This window comes from Podarcis vaucheri (assembly GCF_965113315.1).
Source record: "Podarcis vaucheri genome assembly, chromosome: 9".
Lineage (NCBI taxonomy): Eukaryota > Metazoa > Chordata > Lepidosauria > Squamata > Lacertidae > Podarcis > Podarcis vaucheri.
The window spans coordinates 18,023,090-18,040,311 of record NC_138767.1 but is presented as its reverse complement, the minus strand read 5'-3'; the positions used below and the strand labels follow the sequence as shown (position 1 = coordinate 18,040,311).

The 17,222-nt window shown below is 42.6% G+C and overlaps 1 protein-coding gene across 5 annotated transcripts in view; it reads right to left on the bottom strand.

Moving 5' to 3' along the window:
• The window catches only part of CCSER1 (coiled-coil serine rich protein 1), a 726,914-nt gene that overhangs the window by 111,826 nt on the left and 597,866 nt on the right, over positions 1-17,222 (bottom strand). The window contains exon 11 of one of the 5 annotated variants that reach the window (XM_082236376.1): positions 1,879-1,919. The exons of the other annotated variants lie outside the window; for them this stretch is intronic. Coding sequence (XP_082092502.1) covers positions 1,906-1,919 — 14 coding nt within the window. The 3' untranslated portion in view covers positions 1,879-1,905. Of the gene's footprint in view, positions 1-1,878; positions 1,920-17,222 lie in introns of those variants that run through there. 5 annotated transcript variants of the gene reach the window in all.

Here is a 17,222-nt window from a genome sequence, read left to right as displayed (position 1 = left end):
GTCGGGCAAGGCTTACTGGCCATGGGCTGGATCACTCCCACGGAGATCGTCTGTTGGTTGGGCCCGTGCAGTGCAACGCTGGAAATCGCGTCTGCGCATTCCCGCGGCGCCGGCCGGAAATCGCTTCTGCGTATGCCAAGATGCCAAAAATTGTGCCTGTGTAGAAGCGATGTTCGGCATCTGGGCATGTGCAGAAGTGATTTCCAGTGCTGCTCAGTGAGTCCCCACGCCACGCCGATTTAGCACAGTATGCGGGAGACTCGCCAAGTGCGCGGCTCGGTTCAGGGGCAGCTAGTGGGCCAGTAAAACGGTCTTCGTGGGCCGCATCTGGCCCATGGACCACATGTTGCCGACCCGTTCTAGTGCAATACCTAACAGGCAAATTGATATAGGCTATATCATGAAGCAGTTTGAGAAGCCATTCATGACTGGCCCAAATAAGCATTGACCCATTTCATACCTGAACTCCACGATTTAGACGGTAGAAACGATTACACAAACTGTAGCCACGATTGCATAACAAAAGATAACAGATGAGGAAATGAGAAACAAAGGGAGAGGAATTGGAAAAAAAGTCTAAATTGCACAGGAAATTCAAATGAACAAAATGGCAACAAAATTTCAAACAGAAACATCACAGATAGAGTGGAATTAGCTATATAGAAAAATGTCTTATTAGTCAGCTCCAGGAGGATTAAGTGCAATTTTTGAAAAAGGCCGTAGATACCAGTTCTTTCCATTTATTCTTTTCTCCATTGTTAATATTTTGTACCACGTGGAAACAAAGGTGTTAGATCAGGCCTTCAAAATCTGTGAGCTACCAACCTGCCTGTTTTAATGAATTGAATGTTTCAATTGCTCTTACTAATAATTTCATCATTTGGTGGTGTGTGTTTTTTGTGTAAACTGCTTTGATGGTTTTTTATGATCAAGCGGTATATAAAATGTATGAAATGAATAAAATAAATAAACCTGAGCATAGCCCACCAGCCATGAATCGTATCCTGCCATGTGGCTTCACAATTTCCCCGTTGTGTCATATTTGGCAGACAGAGAGAAATAAGGATAGTTGAATCTGCTCCAACAATTTACCAGGAGCAACCCCACTGTCTGGCTCCTTTGCCATGTCCACCCGTTGCACACGGATGGTGCCAGGGGAGACAAGCACCACCACCACCACCCTGCGCAAACAAGGCACAAGGTGGATAAGACACTTGTATAATATATAACTATAGGGTGGAGCAAGTGTGAGGAACCTTTGGCACTCCAGCTGATGCTGGACTACAATTCCCATCAGCCCCAGTAAGCATGGCCAATGGCCATGGTTGATGGGAGCTTGTAGTTCACCAACATCTGGAGGGCCAAATATTCTCCACATTTGGGGTAGGGCACTCAGACGGTGATTTATAATGTTAGGATAGGAATGCTTACAGAAATAAGTTTCTGAAATGTTGGATGCTTATGAAGCCCCTGATGGGCCCAACCATGTGTTGTTGTAGACAGCTTTTCGTTGATGGGCCACAATTTGTGCAGGCCTGATTAGATCAGACAGAGTAAATTTTTAATCCCCCGTTCTCACACAAGCTGTAGAATCATGTGTAGGATTTTATCTTAGGTTGATCTCAAATAACAAAAAAATGGACCAACCTTTTTAATTCACAGTGTGCTTTTATTTCTTTATTTTTCATCTGAGATCATTTAATTCAAATAGTGCTGCATCTTACCATATTATTTGAAGATTAGAACAGAAGTCAAATAATACCAAAACACATAATTTCTAGTTAATTTCTAGCAAAGCTTTGATATATGAGAATCTGACAGGAAATTTCTCTGTTTACCTTTCCGCATTACGAATGACCACCAATTAGTTCTTTGTGTTGGGGAATCACACCTGGGTTATGTCTTTCATGCTTTGTGATCTACACAAAGGTATATATTTGTTATATATCTGAATAAGCATTAAAGCAATTGATGAAATTATTTTCCAACTTTTTAAAAGATAAACATGTTGCTTGCATCACAGCTTCACCGTGGAGGCACCATGATGTGGTAGCATAAACAAATTATTTGTGGCAACTTTGGTTTACATTTCATATGTACCAGTTCTTAACACTGTTCTGCAGAATGCTTAAAATTCCAAACATTCTGTCAATAAGCCTCTTACCGCTACAAACCTACATTCCCTGGGTGGGCGTCCCAGGGAGTATTGGGTATATTGGATCTCCGTATCCAACACTGGAGAGGGTGATCTGATGTTGGATCACACCTCCTCCAAGCCATGGAAACCTCAGATGCTCTGTTCTAACGGGAGGCAAGAGAGAGGAAGGGATGAAAATAAGAAATATGGGGGGGGGGTTCATTCTCGCTCAGGATGGCATATTACCGAAGTCCGCCCTTGGTCTAACTGATGTCAGGGTTCCAACACTATGCCATGAAGAGATCATCTTGGGGGCTGTCACGGGACAGACAGGGAATGCCCTTGGGGCAAGGGAAGGGGGAGTATCAGAGCAAGAAGAATCAGAAGGGAAATACAGGGAAATGATGGAAGGTACTGGGAAGGGGGAGGCAGAGAGCAGTGAAGTGGCGTCAGGGCTCTTTGATGCTGAAAAGCCCTGTCACCAACCAGGAAGTTCAGGAACAGAAGGGGAAGCTGTGCCTTCAGCATAGGCAAGGAGAGAGTTAAAACGCAGAGATCAAAGATGTCGCCCAAGATTCCCACGCCTGCTGTGTTGGAGAAGAAACCAAAAGAAGCCACTCCCCGAATCTGACTCCTCAGGTTCAGATGCATGATTTGGAACTGTAGCTGTTCGTACATATGTTAATAAAGAACTGTAAATATCTCTGAGTGAGCAGAGGGTGTTTATTGCAAAGAGCACACATCACCTTGAAAGGGGCAGATCAAGGGTGTGTTCCAAAACCACTTTTTCCAGTTACAGATAGGTAGCTGTGTTGGTCTGCCATAGTCAAAATAAAAAAAAATTGGTCTTTAAGGTGCTACTGGAAGGATTTTTTTTATTTTCACTTTTTTCCAGTAATATGTAACAATTTACACTTTTGTCATCTACTAACTATTAAATTATTCACTCATCATTATGAGCAATACATTTATGAGTTCTAAAGTAAATAGAATGGCATTATATGTCTTTTTTAAAAGAAACATACCATATTTTTCCATGTATAAGACAAGGTTTTTTGCTAAAAAAAAACCAGTAAAAAATTGGGAGTTGTCTTCTATTCGGAACATGGGCACCCAGGGGATTTTAAAAAATATTTAAGCATATGTCCAGGATTTTGGCTTGGGCGGGCTCAGGCAGTCCCTCCTGCTGCCGTCCCCCCCTTCTCCTCCTCCTCCAGGCTGTATGCTGGTGACTGGCTCGCCTCCTGAAGCCCCCACTGGCTCAACCACCGGATCTAGAGCAACTGCTGCTACTGCCGCCACTGAGAGCTGTCTCAGCTACCTCTCCTTGCCCGGCTTTCCTTTATTGCCTCTTCCCCTCTCAAACTCCCACCCTGCCCCTAGAATGCTCACCACCTTCCTCAGCTCAGTTTTGTGCTGGGCCGGGGGTAACCCAAGAACCGCGGTCCAGGTCTGGTCCAGAATCCATAGGGCAGTCCGACAGGGTCAAGGCAAGACATGAGGCAGGAAACCAGGCAAGGACAGGTACAGGATCTCAGGCAGGATCTAGCATACAGCAATGTTGCTCCCGCAACCTGGGGCAGGGTCCAACAGCCTTTTATCTTTGTTGTGGTAGTGGCCGGTCCTGATCCCCCAGCGACTCACCTCCCTATTTCGCCTGAAGCGAGCACTCCTCCTGCGAGTACTGAGGTCTCTCCTCTCAGACCTTAGTCTTTGCAGCTTGGGAGACGTCGGTGGGTTACTAGACCCAGGGGCTGCCTCAGCCTCTCCTGACCAAACTGGTAGTGGAGCAGCTGTAAGCGATGGCCCAGCTGAAGGCAACGAGGTAATCCCCGCATCTGGAGCCAGGGCAGGCTCAGGCCCCTGACTCGGCCCAGCTGGTATTTGTTGCAGGGGAACTCTTCAGGATCAGGCCCCAGACTTGGTTCAGATGATGCCTGAGGCAAAGGATCTGGTGCAGACTGAGACTCCTCTGGTTCCGAGTCCAAGCCCGAGTCCCAGGCCATCACAAGTTTGCTCGACGGCATGGCTCAGCACAGAGTGGGCGCTGCCTCCCCCTGGATCCTGCCTGGGATCCTCCTTCCCCTCGCTTCCCCGCAGCAGCAGCTGCCACTGAGGGGGGGGCATGTGGTGCCCCAACCGCTGCCTTTGCTTCTGCACCACAGTGCACTGCATGCAGCTCATGCTGGAAACTTTGAAGGCGCTTGCCCCCCAAAAGATAAACTTGCCACCGCAGATCATCCAGATTTTCACTTCTGTTTTAGGGGGGTTTTTTTCTTAATTTTGGGTTAAAAAAATATAAGGGTAATCTTATACATGGGGGCGTCTTATACATGGAAAAATACGGTATTTTCCTCTCCTCGACTGTGTCAACCTCAGGCAGGCTTCCTGCAAAATTTCCATATGACATTTATCTTGCTCTGATATTCATTTCAAGCCTGTGGCTTCTATGTGACAATTGTCGGCACTCTGCATTTTATTACAGGTCTGTAGTGAATTCTTCCCTTGTTATTTAGTGTTTGCTCGATGTAGTTACAGTACACAGGACTAATGCTGTGATTTGCCAAGATGTACCACAGGTTATTTTCAGAGTATTCTTGATATGATCTCACTAAGTACACAGCAAGGAAAACGTATTGCTCCAGCTGAGCCTAGAATCAATTGCCAAGTCCAAATGTCAGCAAAGTGAAAGCTTGTTCAAAATTCATTATGGGATGTGATTGATATAGCAGAGTCAAAAGGAAATCATAATGGAATTGCAAATCTAAATTTGGTCTTTAAAATGAGTATATGCATTGAAGGTGGCAGGGGGGTGGGGGTGGGAGAGGGAATCAACCATCTCCCATTAAGCACAGATGGAAAGTTTCATACACACACCTGAAAAGTGCACTCAATTCAAAGCAATCTAAGGAAATGATAGTGCTAGAGTATCTATCCATCTATCTATAAAAAGCTGGTTGTCAGCATTCCATCACAATTCTGAACTGAGGATGAGATTGTGCTGAAAAACAGGTTGTACATTGTCATCTGGGAGAAGGTACCCCAACAGTACCCCAAAGTATATACTTTTATTTCCTTCCAGTGTGTATATGTCTCTATCTATCTATCTATCTATCTATCTATCAGCTATCTCTCTCTCTCTCTCTCTCTCACACACACACACACACACGTACTTGCAATATTTAACCCAGCCCCTCTCCACACACAATCTACTAAACATAATGATGGGCATTGTTGCTAGTGAACTATAAAAGTCTGAGTTTGAAGTCGGTATCTGTTCCTATGATGGCACAGAGCAAATAAATCATTTTAATTCTCCAGTCTTCCAAATTATGAGTTTTTCAGTTCTAATTCTGCTATTAATTCAGTTCCATACTTCTCCCTCTGCAATTGCAGGTATTTGCTTTATTTCAGATCAGTAATTGCATATAAAAGTAAGGTTAGTACCATTTCTTTCGCAGCTTCACCAGCTCATTAGACAAAACAGATAGATTAAGGTCTTGCACAAGGGAATCGGTGGTGACTCAGATAAGGGGGGGGAGAATTAATATCAAAAGAAAAAGTGCAATCTATGGAATGATGGTTCCACATGCTTGTACATCAATGGATTGTGTTGCCCTTAGTTATTGTACATTTGATGACTTGAAGCTGAACGTGTGAAGAGGTTCCACTGAAAAGCCTTGTTGTATTTGATGTGGTGCTAGATGACATTAAAATTCTACCTGTGATATTACATCTGCAGTTCCTCATTCACACATACAAGTGGTTAGTCACTTTACAGTCACTGTACATCACTTTACAGCCATCAAGTGATAACAATACATGTGTGTGTGCATCAGGAGTAAGAGATACACCACGGAGAACTTCTTTTGAATGCATGACCACAATCTATATATAAGATAGCAAGTTGTTTGAAAGGGTTTTTAATATTATGTTTTAATTGTTGTAGCCCACATTGGGACTTTAGGGTGAAGGGAGGTAATAGATATTATAAATATGTATTCCCTCTGCTCATGGCTAGGGGTGAAGGAGAAATTTGGTTCAGTTTGCATTTTAATGCTATCCTTCAAAATCTACCCTTAGATTTTATCTTATAATGCAGTTTTCCAACAAAAAAATGTGTGAAGAAATGCATGTCAGTGAAAACAATAGCAGCAATATATATTATATTAGGAAAAATTGCTTGCAAAAATATTTATATCACACAATGCTGCATACAGAAATGTGTATAACAGAACTGTGCGCTAACATGCTGAGACCTTTTGAGAGGGTTTTGTGTGTTTTTTGAAAAAAAGAAATTACAAACAGATGCAGAAATGTAGCAAGCTGTACAGTTAGGCCAGACAGATGAAACTCCACTTCATCATGTTAAAAATCTGAATGTTCTTAAATACTAGTAAAATCCAGATGATTTGCCCATTGGCATGCATATGCTAAGCAATGTAAGCTGGCCAAATTTCACACAGATCTATTGAGAAATGGCCTAGATAAAATAATCATTTTTTATTTCTGCATTCTGCTCCTTTGTAGTTATTATTTGTCAGGCATAACATACTAGCATTGTGTGTGTCTTTCTTGACTTATCACTGTATCATAAATTCAAGGAAATGGGAAAAGTCTTGCCTTTCTTGCAGGAGGAGAGGACTGAGGGTGAAAGACCAAGGACAAGTGTGGTGAACGGAAGCTAAGTTGGAAGCAATCACAGTATGTGAGACTCTAGAGTCTAGAACAAGACTGGGGAGTCTGTGGTCTTCAGATGTTGTTGGACTCCCTTCAGACCCATCTAGCATGGCCAGCGGTCAGGATGATGGGAGCTGGAGTTCGATTGTCCAAGGTTCCTCACCTACAGAATACAATTGCTGCTCACATGACATGGAAAAGAAGCCAAAGTGCTTTAACTTGCAATTCCCATTTTTTCTTTTCTTTTAGTGAATGAGTGAGTTTGTAAGTGATTTACCTCTTCTGTTAAGATCAAGCAGATCTATCGATCATCTATCTATCATCTATCTATCTATCTATCTATCTATCATTTATCATTTATCTATCATCTATCTATCTATCTATCAATCATCATCTGAATGTTGCTCTAACTTAGGTCTAGTTGTCTTAAATGGCATCGGAAAGAATAAAAATTCCCTAGACAGTACCACTCCAGTCTACAGATGGGAGTCCATTTGAATGAATGCTCCTCCATACAAATAATCTTCTTGCCACTTGGAAAAGTAGCATGTTAGTTTTCTGCATGTAGGAACACTTTAATTTATTTTTTGTGATGAAGCATTCCATAACATGGCCCTTCACCTGGACTCTGAAATAGTACCGTCCCCTCCAGTCACAGGTTTCCCTTGAGCTGTTCATGAGAACTAGGCTTAATTCTTCAAGAGTATCCTGAATAAGCTTCTGGATCTACTGCATTGTGTATATGTGTGTACACTAGGCTCTGAAAAGCCATATCTTTGTCTGTAAGTACACTCTCAGAAGATTATAGGCTTATAGTCATAAATGATTGCTGTGGATTATAGAGTGTTAACTTCATAATGATCAGAGGTTTAGGATTTAGGATATGGAATCCTCTATTTTTCCCCTACTGATTCATAGTCCATGCGAGTACCTGAATGAGTCTGTATTTATTTGTGTTTTTTCTCAATAAATTGCACTTTTGCTGTCACTGTAATTTAAAATAATTTATACCTACCCATATTAGTTCAACATTCACTTTAGGAGTTCCATTATTGTGCCATTTCATTACATACGTTGCAGAAACACAACCACATAAACAATACCACACTGTAGAGGTGTTCCTATTAGATTTTCAGGAAGTTTTAGTCACACTCCATTCCCCCCACACCACAATTCTGTCAGGAGCATCAGGGCACTGCCTGACTTTTGAGTGAGACTATAGAGCCTACAAAAAGAAGACAACTGGCTGGAGAATCCTCTTGGGTTCCAGCAGAGTTTCCAGCTCATTGTGTCTTCTTAGCATGGCCAAGGTCAGCCCATTATATTTTTCTACCTCAAGAAAAATACAACATGGCACCTTGCCTCACTTCCATATTCAGAAACCAATTGTGTTGGCAGACAAATCATAGCTTAGGTCAACAGGTCAACAGCTTAGGTCAACTTCCACCACACCAGAGGGCAGCAAGCTAGCACTACATTCAAAATCTTCAAGCCATCAAGAAGTGCTCAGAAGACCCAATTTCCTCCACCGCCTGCTATTCTATCCCCATCCCTAAGATGAAAAGACTCACTAGAGGATCCAGGACCAGATAGCAGATCACACCAGGCCTCTCTTCATTCTCCTGACTGTTTGTGGAGTGAAGATGCTTCCAGAATAGTGATGGTAGCAGCATCTTTTTTCTGTTGGGGTCATGGGAGATTAAATACAATCTCCATGATCCTCAAGGGAGAATGAAATTGGCATTCAGTTTATAAGTAGTCAGGGGAAGGATGAAGAAGGCAAAATACGCAGCAGCTTTGAATTCAGGCACATCCAACAAAACAGACATTTCTGGCACTCTTCAAATGTTATAAGTAGGCATATACTTTTGGGTGAGGAGAAGTAAAAAGTGAGGTGTGTTTAATCACATCCATTGCTGTGGCTACATTTGCCTCTTGCCCTTTCCATTATTGCCACATGGACCAGGAGGTGACCCAGGAGAGAATGTGAACCTCAGGATGAAAATGGTTCCCCACCCCTGAGTTTAAATTAAGAAGATAAGGGATGAGAACAACTCTCCTGTCAGAGAAATAGAACAGCTGCTACCAGCCAGAGTGAACAATACTATACTAGATGGACTTAAGGCACATTCCTATATTCCTCTGTCCCTTTTCCTTGCACAATCCCAGGCCAGTGCTCAATTGCACAGGAAAAGCATGGCTATGGGATTCTGTTTCCTGAACATTTCTTAATAATCTTGCCTGCTGCTTTGGACTAGCTTTGTAGAATGCCATTGTGCTTTTTATTGTAGTGTGTGTTTCTCTATTTCACAAAGAATTTGTTAGAGGATGTTCTCATTGACCTGGAAGACCTAATGCTGGAGAGATTGCATGCTCTCTCTTTCTCTCTTGCTGTTCAAAATGTCCAGTTTAAGCAAGATTAAATCGTATTAGAGAGGTACAACATTGGCTAACTGGAGAACCCCATAGGCTGATGTTGTGCAAAGGGGTCTGAACATAAAGCTTGCAGCATTTATTTAATCACCTGTAAAAGAGAAGAATATCATTTTTAAATCTGTGTGCTAATGGAGTGTATAAATGTAAATACAAAGCTATTACTCACCTATACAACTCCTTTTTCATGTGTCTCAAATTGTATTGATTGCGTTAAGAAAATGAATGGTTGTTCCTTACAAGCACATCTATTCATGTCTGCTAGAGTTCAAATCTTTCCTTTTTTCAGTCTTAAATTGCTACTTTCTCTGCAACTTGTACCCAGATTTATTTGTCCCTTACCAAGAAGACGCCCTCCCAGGGAGTTCTCAGAGTGGACATTGATATACCTATACAATCTCATGTAACTGAATCAGTTGCAAAGCTTGAATTCCAAGCTGTAAAGATGCATTAGCAGTTTTTGCATAATTGCTAAGGGGAACTGGTTTTAAATTTAGTTCTGATTTTGTTTAAACTTTTTGACTATGTTTGTGAGCTTTCCTTCTCATTCGTGGTTTGTCCTGCTGTCAGAGCTGCCCGAGGTCCCAGCTCACAAAGGACCAACGCCAGTTCGTTGTTATATACAAAAGTCTTTATTGAAGTTCAGTTTCGCTTTCATATCCGCGGCATGCAGCTCTACGTCTGAAACTCTAGACCGCCGAAGCTCCGTCTGAATCTCCTCCCCCCAGACACCAGTTTAAGACTCTAGCCTTGCTCCACCTCTTCCTTTGCTCTTTCCTCCTCTGGCTCTGCCTGTCAGCTGGGATCTCGCCCTTCCTAGACTCTTCTGACGCTGAGTCCCCTGAGTCTTCCCCCTGCCTCCGGCGGGCTTTAGGACCTGGTTCCCAATCCGGGTTTTCTGCTGTCCCACGCGCCTGTACATTCGAACTTGGTGCGCGCGCCCAGCCGGCAACCTTCCTCCTGACCGTTACACTGCTCCTGTCACTGCTTCCCCCTTCGGGGAGGCTAGCTGGACCTGACCTTCCCTCACTCTCCGATAGAGGCGTGGTCAGCCCTGACTCATCTTCTCTCCCTGCTGGAGGAGACGCTGGCCCTGACACATGGGACTCTTCCCCCCCCCACTACGCTCTGGTGGGGAAGCTGGTCCTGATCTCCCGCTGCTGCTTTGGGAGTCCCCGCTGGCCCCTTGTTTCTGGTGTGTCCCTCCTGGGACCCCCCTTGCCCTGACCATCGGCGCCTCCTTCTGGGAATCTTCTGATTCGCTGGAGAAGCTCATGGAATCTCTCGGGTCACTGTCATACTCCCCTACGCTGCCCTCAGATTCTTCCCCTTCGCTCTCCATTCCCTCTCTCCCCTGTACCTCTGTTCCTGAGCCCCTGACACCTGCGTTTTCATTTTTGCCTTTTCTGAATGCTGTGCTATAGTTCTTAGAACATATAACGACATACATGTTTAACACTATTTTGAGAGAAAATATGCATCAAAACACAAATATTCTTATAAAAGAAATAATTTGATTTGGTTATGGTAATTTATTCTGGATGTTCTGATTTTATAGCTTTATTATTTTATATTTATGATGTTTTAATTACTCTACTTTACATCACCTTTATATTTTTTAATAAATAGGCAAACTTATAAATATTCCTATAAAACAAGAAAGAAAAGGACATATTTACAAGCATATTTAAATATGCATTTTAACGTTATTATTTTTAAATCAGAGATTCATGCAGAAAAAGCAAGGAACAAAATTATGAATAAAAACATGAATATAAGAAGAGCCATCTAATCCAGCATCCTGTTCTCACAGTGGCCAACCAGATGTCCATGGGGAAACTGTAAGCAGGACCTGAGAGCAGGCGCATTCTCCTTGCTTCTGGTGTCCAGCAGCTGGTATTCAGAATAACTCTGCTTCTAACCACATAACCTACATTGTGGCATAAGAACATGAGCAAGTCACATGGACTAGAAATAGACAATATGTATGCCTCTTCTTGAATGGAGATAAGCATGCTGTCACTGCCATCCAGATGCAAAATCAAATGAGCATCATAGGACTATAGGAAGCTGTGTTACACCGAATCAGACCATCAGTCATCTAGCACAGGATTGTCAACAATGATGGGCAATGGCTCTCCAGAGTATCAGGCAGGGGTCTGCAGCATTAGCTACCCCTTCTAGTTTGGCATAATCTGCAAAGTTGATGGACATCCCTTCAATTCCTTCATCCAAGTAATTTATAAAGACACTGAACAACAACAGACCCAGGAGAGAACTCTGTGGCATCCCACTTGTCGCTTTTCCCAGGATGATGAGGAACCATTAATGAGTACACTTTGGATTCAGTCAGTCAACTATCTACAAATCCACCTAACAGTTACCTGGTTCAACCCACATTGTACCAGCTTCTCCACAATAATATCATGGGGGACTTTGTCAAAAGCCTTACTGAAATCATGATACACTACACCCGCAGCGTTCTCCTGAGCCACCAAGATTGTAACTCTATCAAAAAAAGAAATGAGGTAAGTCTGGCATGACTTGTTTTTGAGAAACCCATCTTAGCAATCACAACACTTTTCTAGGTGTTCACAGACCAACCATTTAATTATCTGTTCTAGCACCTTTTTCTGGTATTGATGTCAAGCTGACCGGTTGGTAGTTACTTGTGTCTTTCCCCCCACCTCACATTTTGAAGAAGGGGACAACATTTGCCCACCTCCAGTCTTCAGGGACCTAACTAGTTCTCCAAGAAAGATCATAGGCAGAGGCTCATTTTGCATTCAAATCACATACTCTACCATTGAGCTCTTATCCACCAGAGGAAAGAATCAACGACTTTTCCAAGTGACAGTCCCACAATGAACCTTTCTTGCAGTTACAGCCCCCACCCAATCAACTGTAACATATTTCAGCATGTCAGGAAGAACAATCCACAGATAACCTTATTCAAACTATTTATTTAAATATAAATATGTCCACATGGGGACATATTGAGTGTAGGTCATACTAAAGAAGTGACGATCTAAATATGGGAGCAATAATCAGTATTTGGCTGTCAGTGGGCTTCAGCTACAGATCTAGCTGTTATTTGAAGAAAGATTTGCAGGGTTAGAAGTGGCTTAATGAAATCTTTAAACTGTTCAGTTCAGAATCCTCAGCAGTTAATGAGACACACACACTTGAATTCCAAGTGAATCCTGAGGGAGCCTAAGCAGCTATCATATATTTATTTTCATAGAGCAATTTGTGTAAGGTTTCCGTAAGGTCAAAAATGAAATAATACATGTCAACCTTCATCAACCTGGTATCCTCCACCTATTTTGGACTACAAATCCCATCACCTCCAGCCAACACTGCCAACACTTCCAAGGAAGCCCCTTTTAAATTCCAACACAGTACATAATGGAGCTGATAGATCCAAAATGGACTCCAACAAGCTTATCCTGCCCTCCCTCCCATAGAAAAGCTGTCTCCTTCCACCTGCTTTTGCTACTTGTTTTATCTGCAGTGATGGTGCACCTCATCCTTTTATTAAAGGAGAGGAGTAGGTTAGCTTTGGGACATGGGTGGCGCTGTGGGCTAAACCACGGAGCCTAGGGCTTGCCGATCAGAAGGTCGGCGGTTTGAATCCCTGCGACGGGGTGAGCTCCCATTGCTCAGTCCCTGCTCCTGCCAACCTAGCAGTTCGAAAGCACATCAAATAGCAAGTAGATAAATAGGTACCGCTCCGGCGGGAAGGTGAACGGCGTTTCTGTGCGCTGCTCTGGTTTGCCAGAAGCGGCTTAGTCATGCTGGCCACATGACCCGGGAGCTGTACGCCGGCTCCGTCGGCCAGTAAAGTGAGATGAGCGCCGCAACCCCAGAGTCGGTCACGACTGGACCTAATGGTCAGGGGTCCCTTTACCTTTACCTTTAGGCCAGCTTTACAATGGCGAGATAATCTCCCCACTACACCATGGCGATCATGCAGCCTTCCATTACATGTCAGTGTGCACGTGTACAGAAGTCGACTGGCAATATTAACCTAGCAAGAACTTAGCGTGTATACAATACTGTATAATATTTTAAATGATTCATACAGTTACATGCTACCAAAATCTCCAAGTGGTGAGAGACTCCAGAGGTTCCAGCGCTTACCAAGTTTCCTTGGAATGGAAGGTAAGTGAAGACTGTGGAGCCTTTAGGGTATTAAATTTTATTTACACACACATAGAGTATATAACCTGAGAATATGATGGAGGGCGTCACAGCGTTAACACCTCCAAAATATCTTGCTTTCCCATCAGTCTCAGCTTTGGACCCAGTACAGAGCAAGCATGTCTCTGTGTCTCCAGCTTCCAGACTGTTTCTAGCTCAGCTCTCACACACTACTCTGGCTATTGTTCTCCGACCTACATAGTAGCTGGGTAGAATGGGTGGAGGAAAGGCGCATCCATTAGCCTGATGGAGGGCACCATCACTTAGTCTTGTAACCTAGCTCATTCTTTTGGGATGCCATGAGGGTACTAAAGTAACCAGCTAAGGTCACTATCTTACCAAGAAACCTGTCAGGCCAGTTTAGCAACTTTCTCTAACCTTCACTGAGTACAGGAACTCAAAACTGGAAGGTACAGTCATACCTCGGGTTGAGTAGCTTCGAGATGAACATTTTCGGGTTGCGCTCCGCGGCGACCCGGAAGTAACTGAGCACGTTACTTCCGGGTTTCGCCGCTCGTGCATGCACAGATGCTCAAAATGACGTCACGCACATGCACGGAAGCGGCAAATCGCAACCCGCGCACATGCAGATGCATGGAGCATTCGCTTCAGGATGCGAACAGGGCTCCGGAATGGATTCTGTTCACATCCAGAGGTACCACTGTATCAGCCAGAAGGACCCCTCCTCCCCAAAAAAATCATAACAATATACACTGCAGCAAACCTTTTGAGACCTTCTGGAAGGTAAATCAGTACTATTGTCCCCTTTAAAGTGATGGTGGGTCTGAGAATCAAGGATGACAGCTTGCCTACGGTTGCCTAATGAGCTTATGGTATTTCTGGGCTTATAGCAGTGTGAACAGAAGAAGAGCTCTGCTGGATCAGGCCAAAGGCCCATCTAGTCCAGCTGTTCTCACAGTGGTCAAGCAGATGCCTATGGACAGTCCACAAACAGGACCTGGGCACAACAGCAATTATTAATTCCAGTCAGTCAGGAAGCATATTGCCTCCAGCACAAAGGCTTCTACCATGGTTCACCGACCCCCAAATCCTCTTTTAAAGCTACCCAGGTTGGTAGCCAACAATATCAAGTTGGAGCAAATTCCATAGTTTAACTATGCACTGTGTGAAGATTTGCTTTCTTTCATCTGTTCTGAAGCTTCCAGGAGTCAGCTTCATTTCGATGTCCCTGGGTCCTAGTAATATGAGAGAAGGAAGAAAACTTTCCAGTGCACTACTGGTGCTGCCTCTGAGCGTGCAGGAATGTAGTGCTAATAAAAGCACTTTTATCATCTTGAATGACTCTCCAGGTATCATGTTAGCAGCCTCCACTTTAAAAGAAAATAAGATTAATCTCCTATCCTTTAAGGAGGAAAACATTTTATCTCTAAAACAGAGAAGACTAAATAGAGAGGTTGTGCATTTCATTTGTCTTGAAAAGTAAATTATACCCAAGCTTTTTAATAGGCCTTGTGGATAGCTATATTAACAACTGCTAAGAAATAAATTATGAATAAAAATGCAATTACATGTTACATTTCTGCTTCAATAAGGGACAATAAAAAGGCTAGTGAAGAACCAAGTCACATTAAGAATAAACAAAGCAGTCCAGCCCCATAAGTCTGTTCCTACATTCATCTGCATTATATAAATATGACTGCACAAAAGTTACAATTCTCAGAGGATAATAGTATTTTGAATTACATGCCTACAATATGGAGTTTGACAATAGGACAAGGTAAATGGATTCTTTATGCCCTTACTATGACCCAAAGACTGATATTGCTGCACTGGAAAGATAAATGTGCAGCTTCATTTGATCTATGGATTGAAGACATGACTACACTTGCCACTTATGAGCAGATTGCTTATAAATGTGGACTTTACATGGACATGTGTGTGTGTGTGTGTGTGTGTGTGTGTGTGTGTGTATTTGGGTAATAACAGCAACTATATATTAGATAAGTACACTGATAGTTCATGCTTATAGGGACATAGTATACCTTTCTTTTCTTTTTTTACATTTTTACTTTTACTTTTTATTCCATGAAGTGTTGCTTTAAAAATACTATCGTTATTTTTTAAATGTGGGCTCACTATATATGCCTACTTAACTAGTTGGACTTGCAGAACTGCAATTGTTACAGGTGCCACATGATACTCGGTCAATACATGTAAGAAATGGATCGTTAATGTGGCAGTTCCTACACACTTTGCTACTCTGCCTAGTGACATCAGAAAGATGCCTTCATGGTACTGTTTTCAGTGCCTGCTTATAACATTTTTCTTTTGGCAAGCACATCCAGGCATGCAGATGTTACATGTGTTTCAATCTCTTTTTGCTTTCTGTTGATTAACTTTTGAATGTTTTCAAATACCTGTTTTTAAGTTTCCTTTGTGGGTGTGTGGGTGTGGATAAACTGTTTATAAGTTTTATCGCAATCAAGCAGTGTACAAATGCTGTGAAATAATAATCACAATGCTTATTATTAAAATCCTCATAAAATGCAATTAAATGCAACTTTTTAAAGCATATTTTCCTCAAGATGTGCATTTTGTAACATGTTGATACGTTTTCTGCACCAAGAACTGCAAAAGCCAGACAATAACTAAAATCCAATCCACCCATCAGTCTAAAAGAGGTGCAGGTCAACTCACTTCCACTTGGAATTCGCAAAAAAACCCCCGAATCTGTCTCGAGCATCCCTGAGCAACATAACCCTTGCTGCAGAAATGGTTTCCAAAGCGCATTTCTTATTAAATGTCTGAGTACACTCAATATACTCTAAGCTGTTTCCACTAGCTGGGTTGATTTGAAAGAGAGAGAGAAATATATCCCAAGATGTAACTATAACAACAAAGCATATTTTAATTTCGATGCTATTATGAAGAACAAGCATTTGTCTGATCAGCAGTGACAGCTGAAGAAAACATTATGTTACAGCGAAGAAATGTTTTTCCAGGCCATCAACTGAAGCATAATGTTAAATTCCATTTTTAAGAGAAAAAGTGCACACACTAAGGGTTTTTCCTTTTGTAGCCACCTCGGACATAACATTTATACGGTAACTGTTTAGTAAATACGTTCATTTTTGGAACCCCCTCCCATCAGATGTCAAGGAAATAAACAACTACCTGACTTTTAGAAAACATCTGAAGGCAGCCCTGTTTAATGTTTGATGTTTTATAGTGTCTTTAATATTCTATTGGGAGCCGCCCAGATGGGTGGGTATAAATATTATCATCATTATTATCAACAAGGCTGTACAAAACCCTCTTTCCACTTTTTTTGGGGGGGCACACATGGAAGGTGGGAGAGAAATCCTGGGAGATTCTGGGGTTGGGGGGACAGATGTTCTCTAGCTTGAGGCAACCGCATTATTTACTAACTGTTCTGGTTACTAATTGGTCCAAGGCCCTGCTTCGTTTTTTAGCTCCCCCACACCAAAAGCTTTTTACTCAGATTTTTATTTTATTTTTTGTACACAGCATGTATAGGCCTATACAAATTCAGAAAAGTAGCAAAGAAAAAACAGTAATACAGGCCCATTTTGTGTGGGGGTTCCATTCCTGGCCCCCCCCAGTGTGTCGGCAGAGCGCTCCTAATCCCGCTCCATCCCATTAAACCCTGCCTTCATTATGCCCTGCTATGCCCCCTGTTATGCCCTCTTTCGGGTCCAAAAGTACTCAAGCATCGGTGGTCACGCATCAATTGGGCACACACAAGATGGCTGCCGCCTGTACTTCAAGTGAAGGTGCAGCTCAGAGC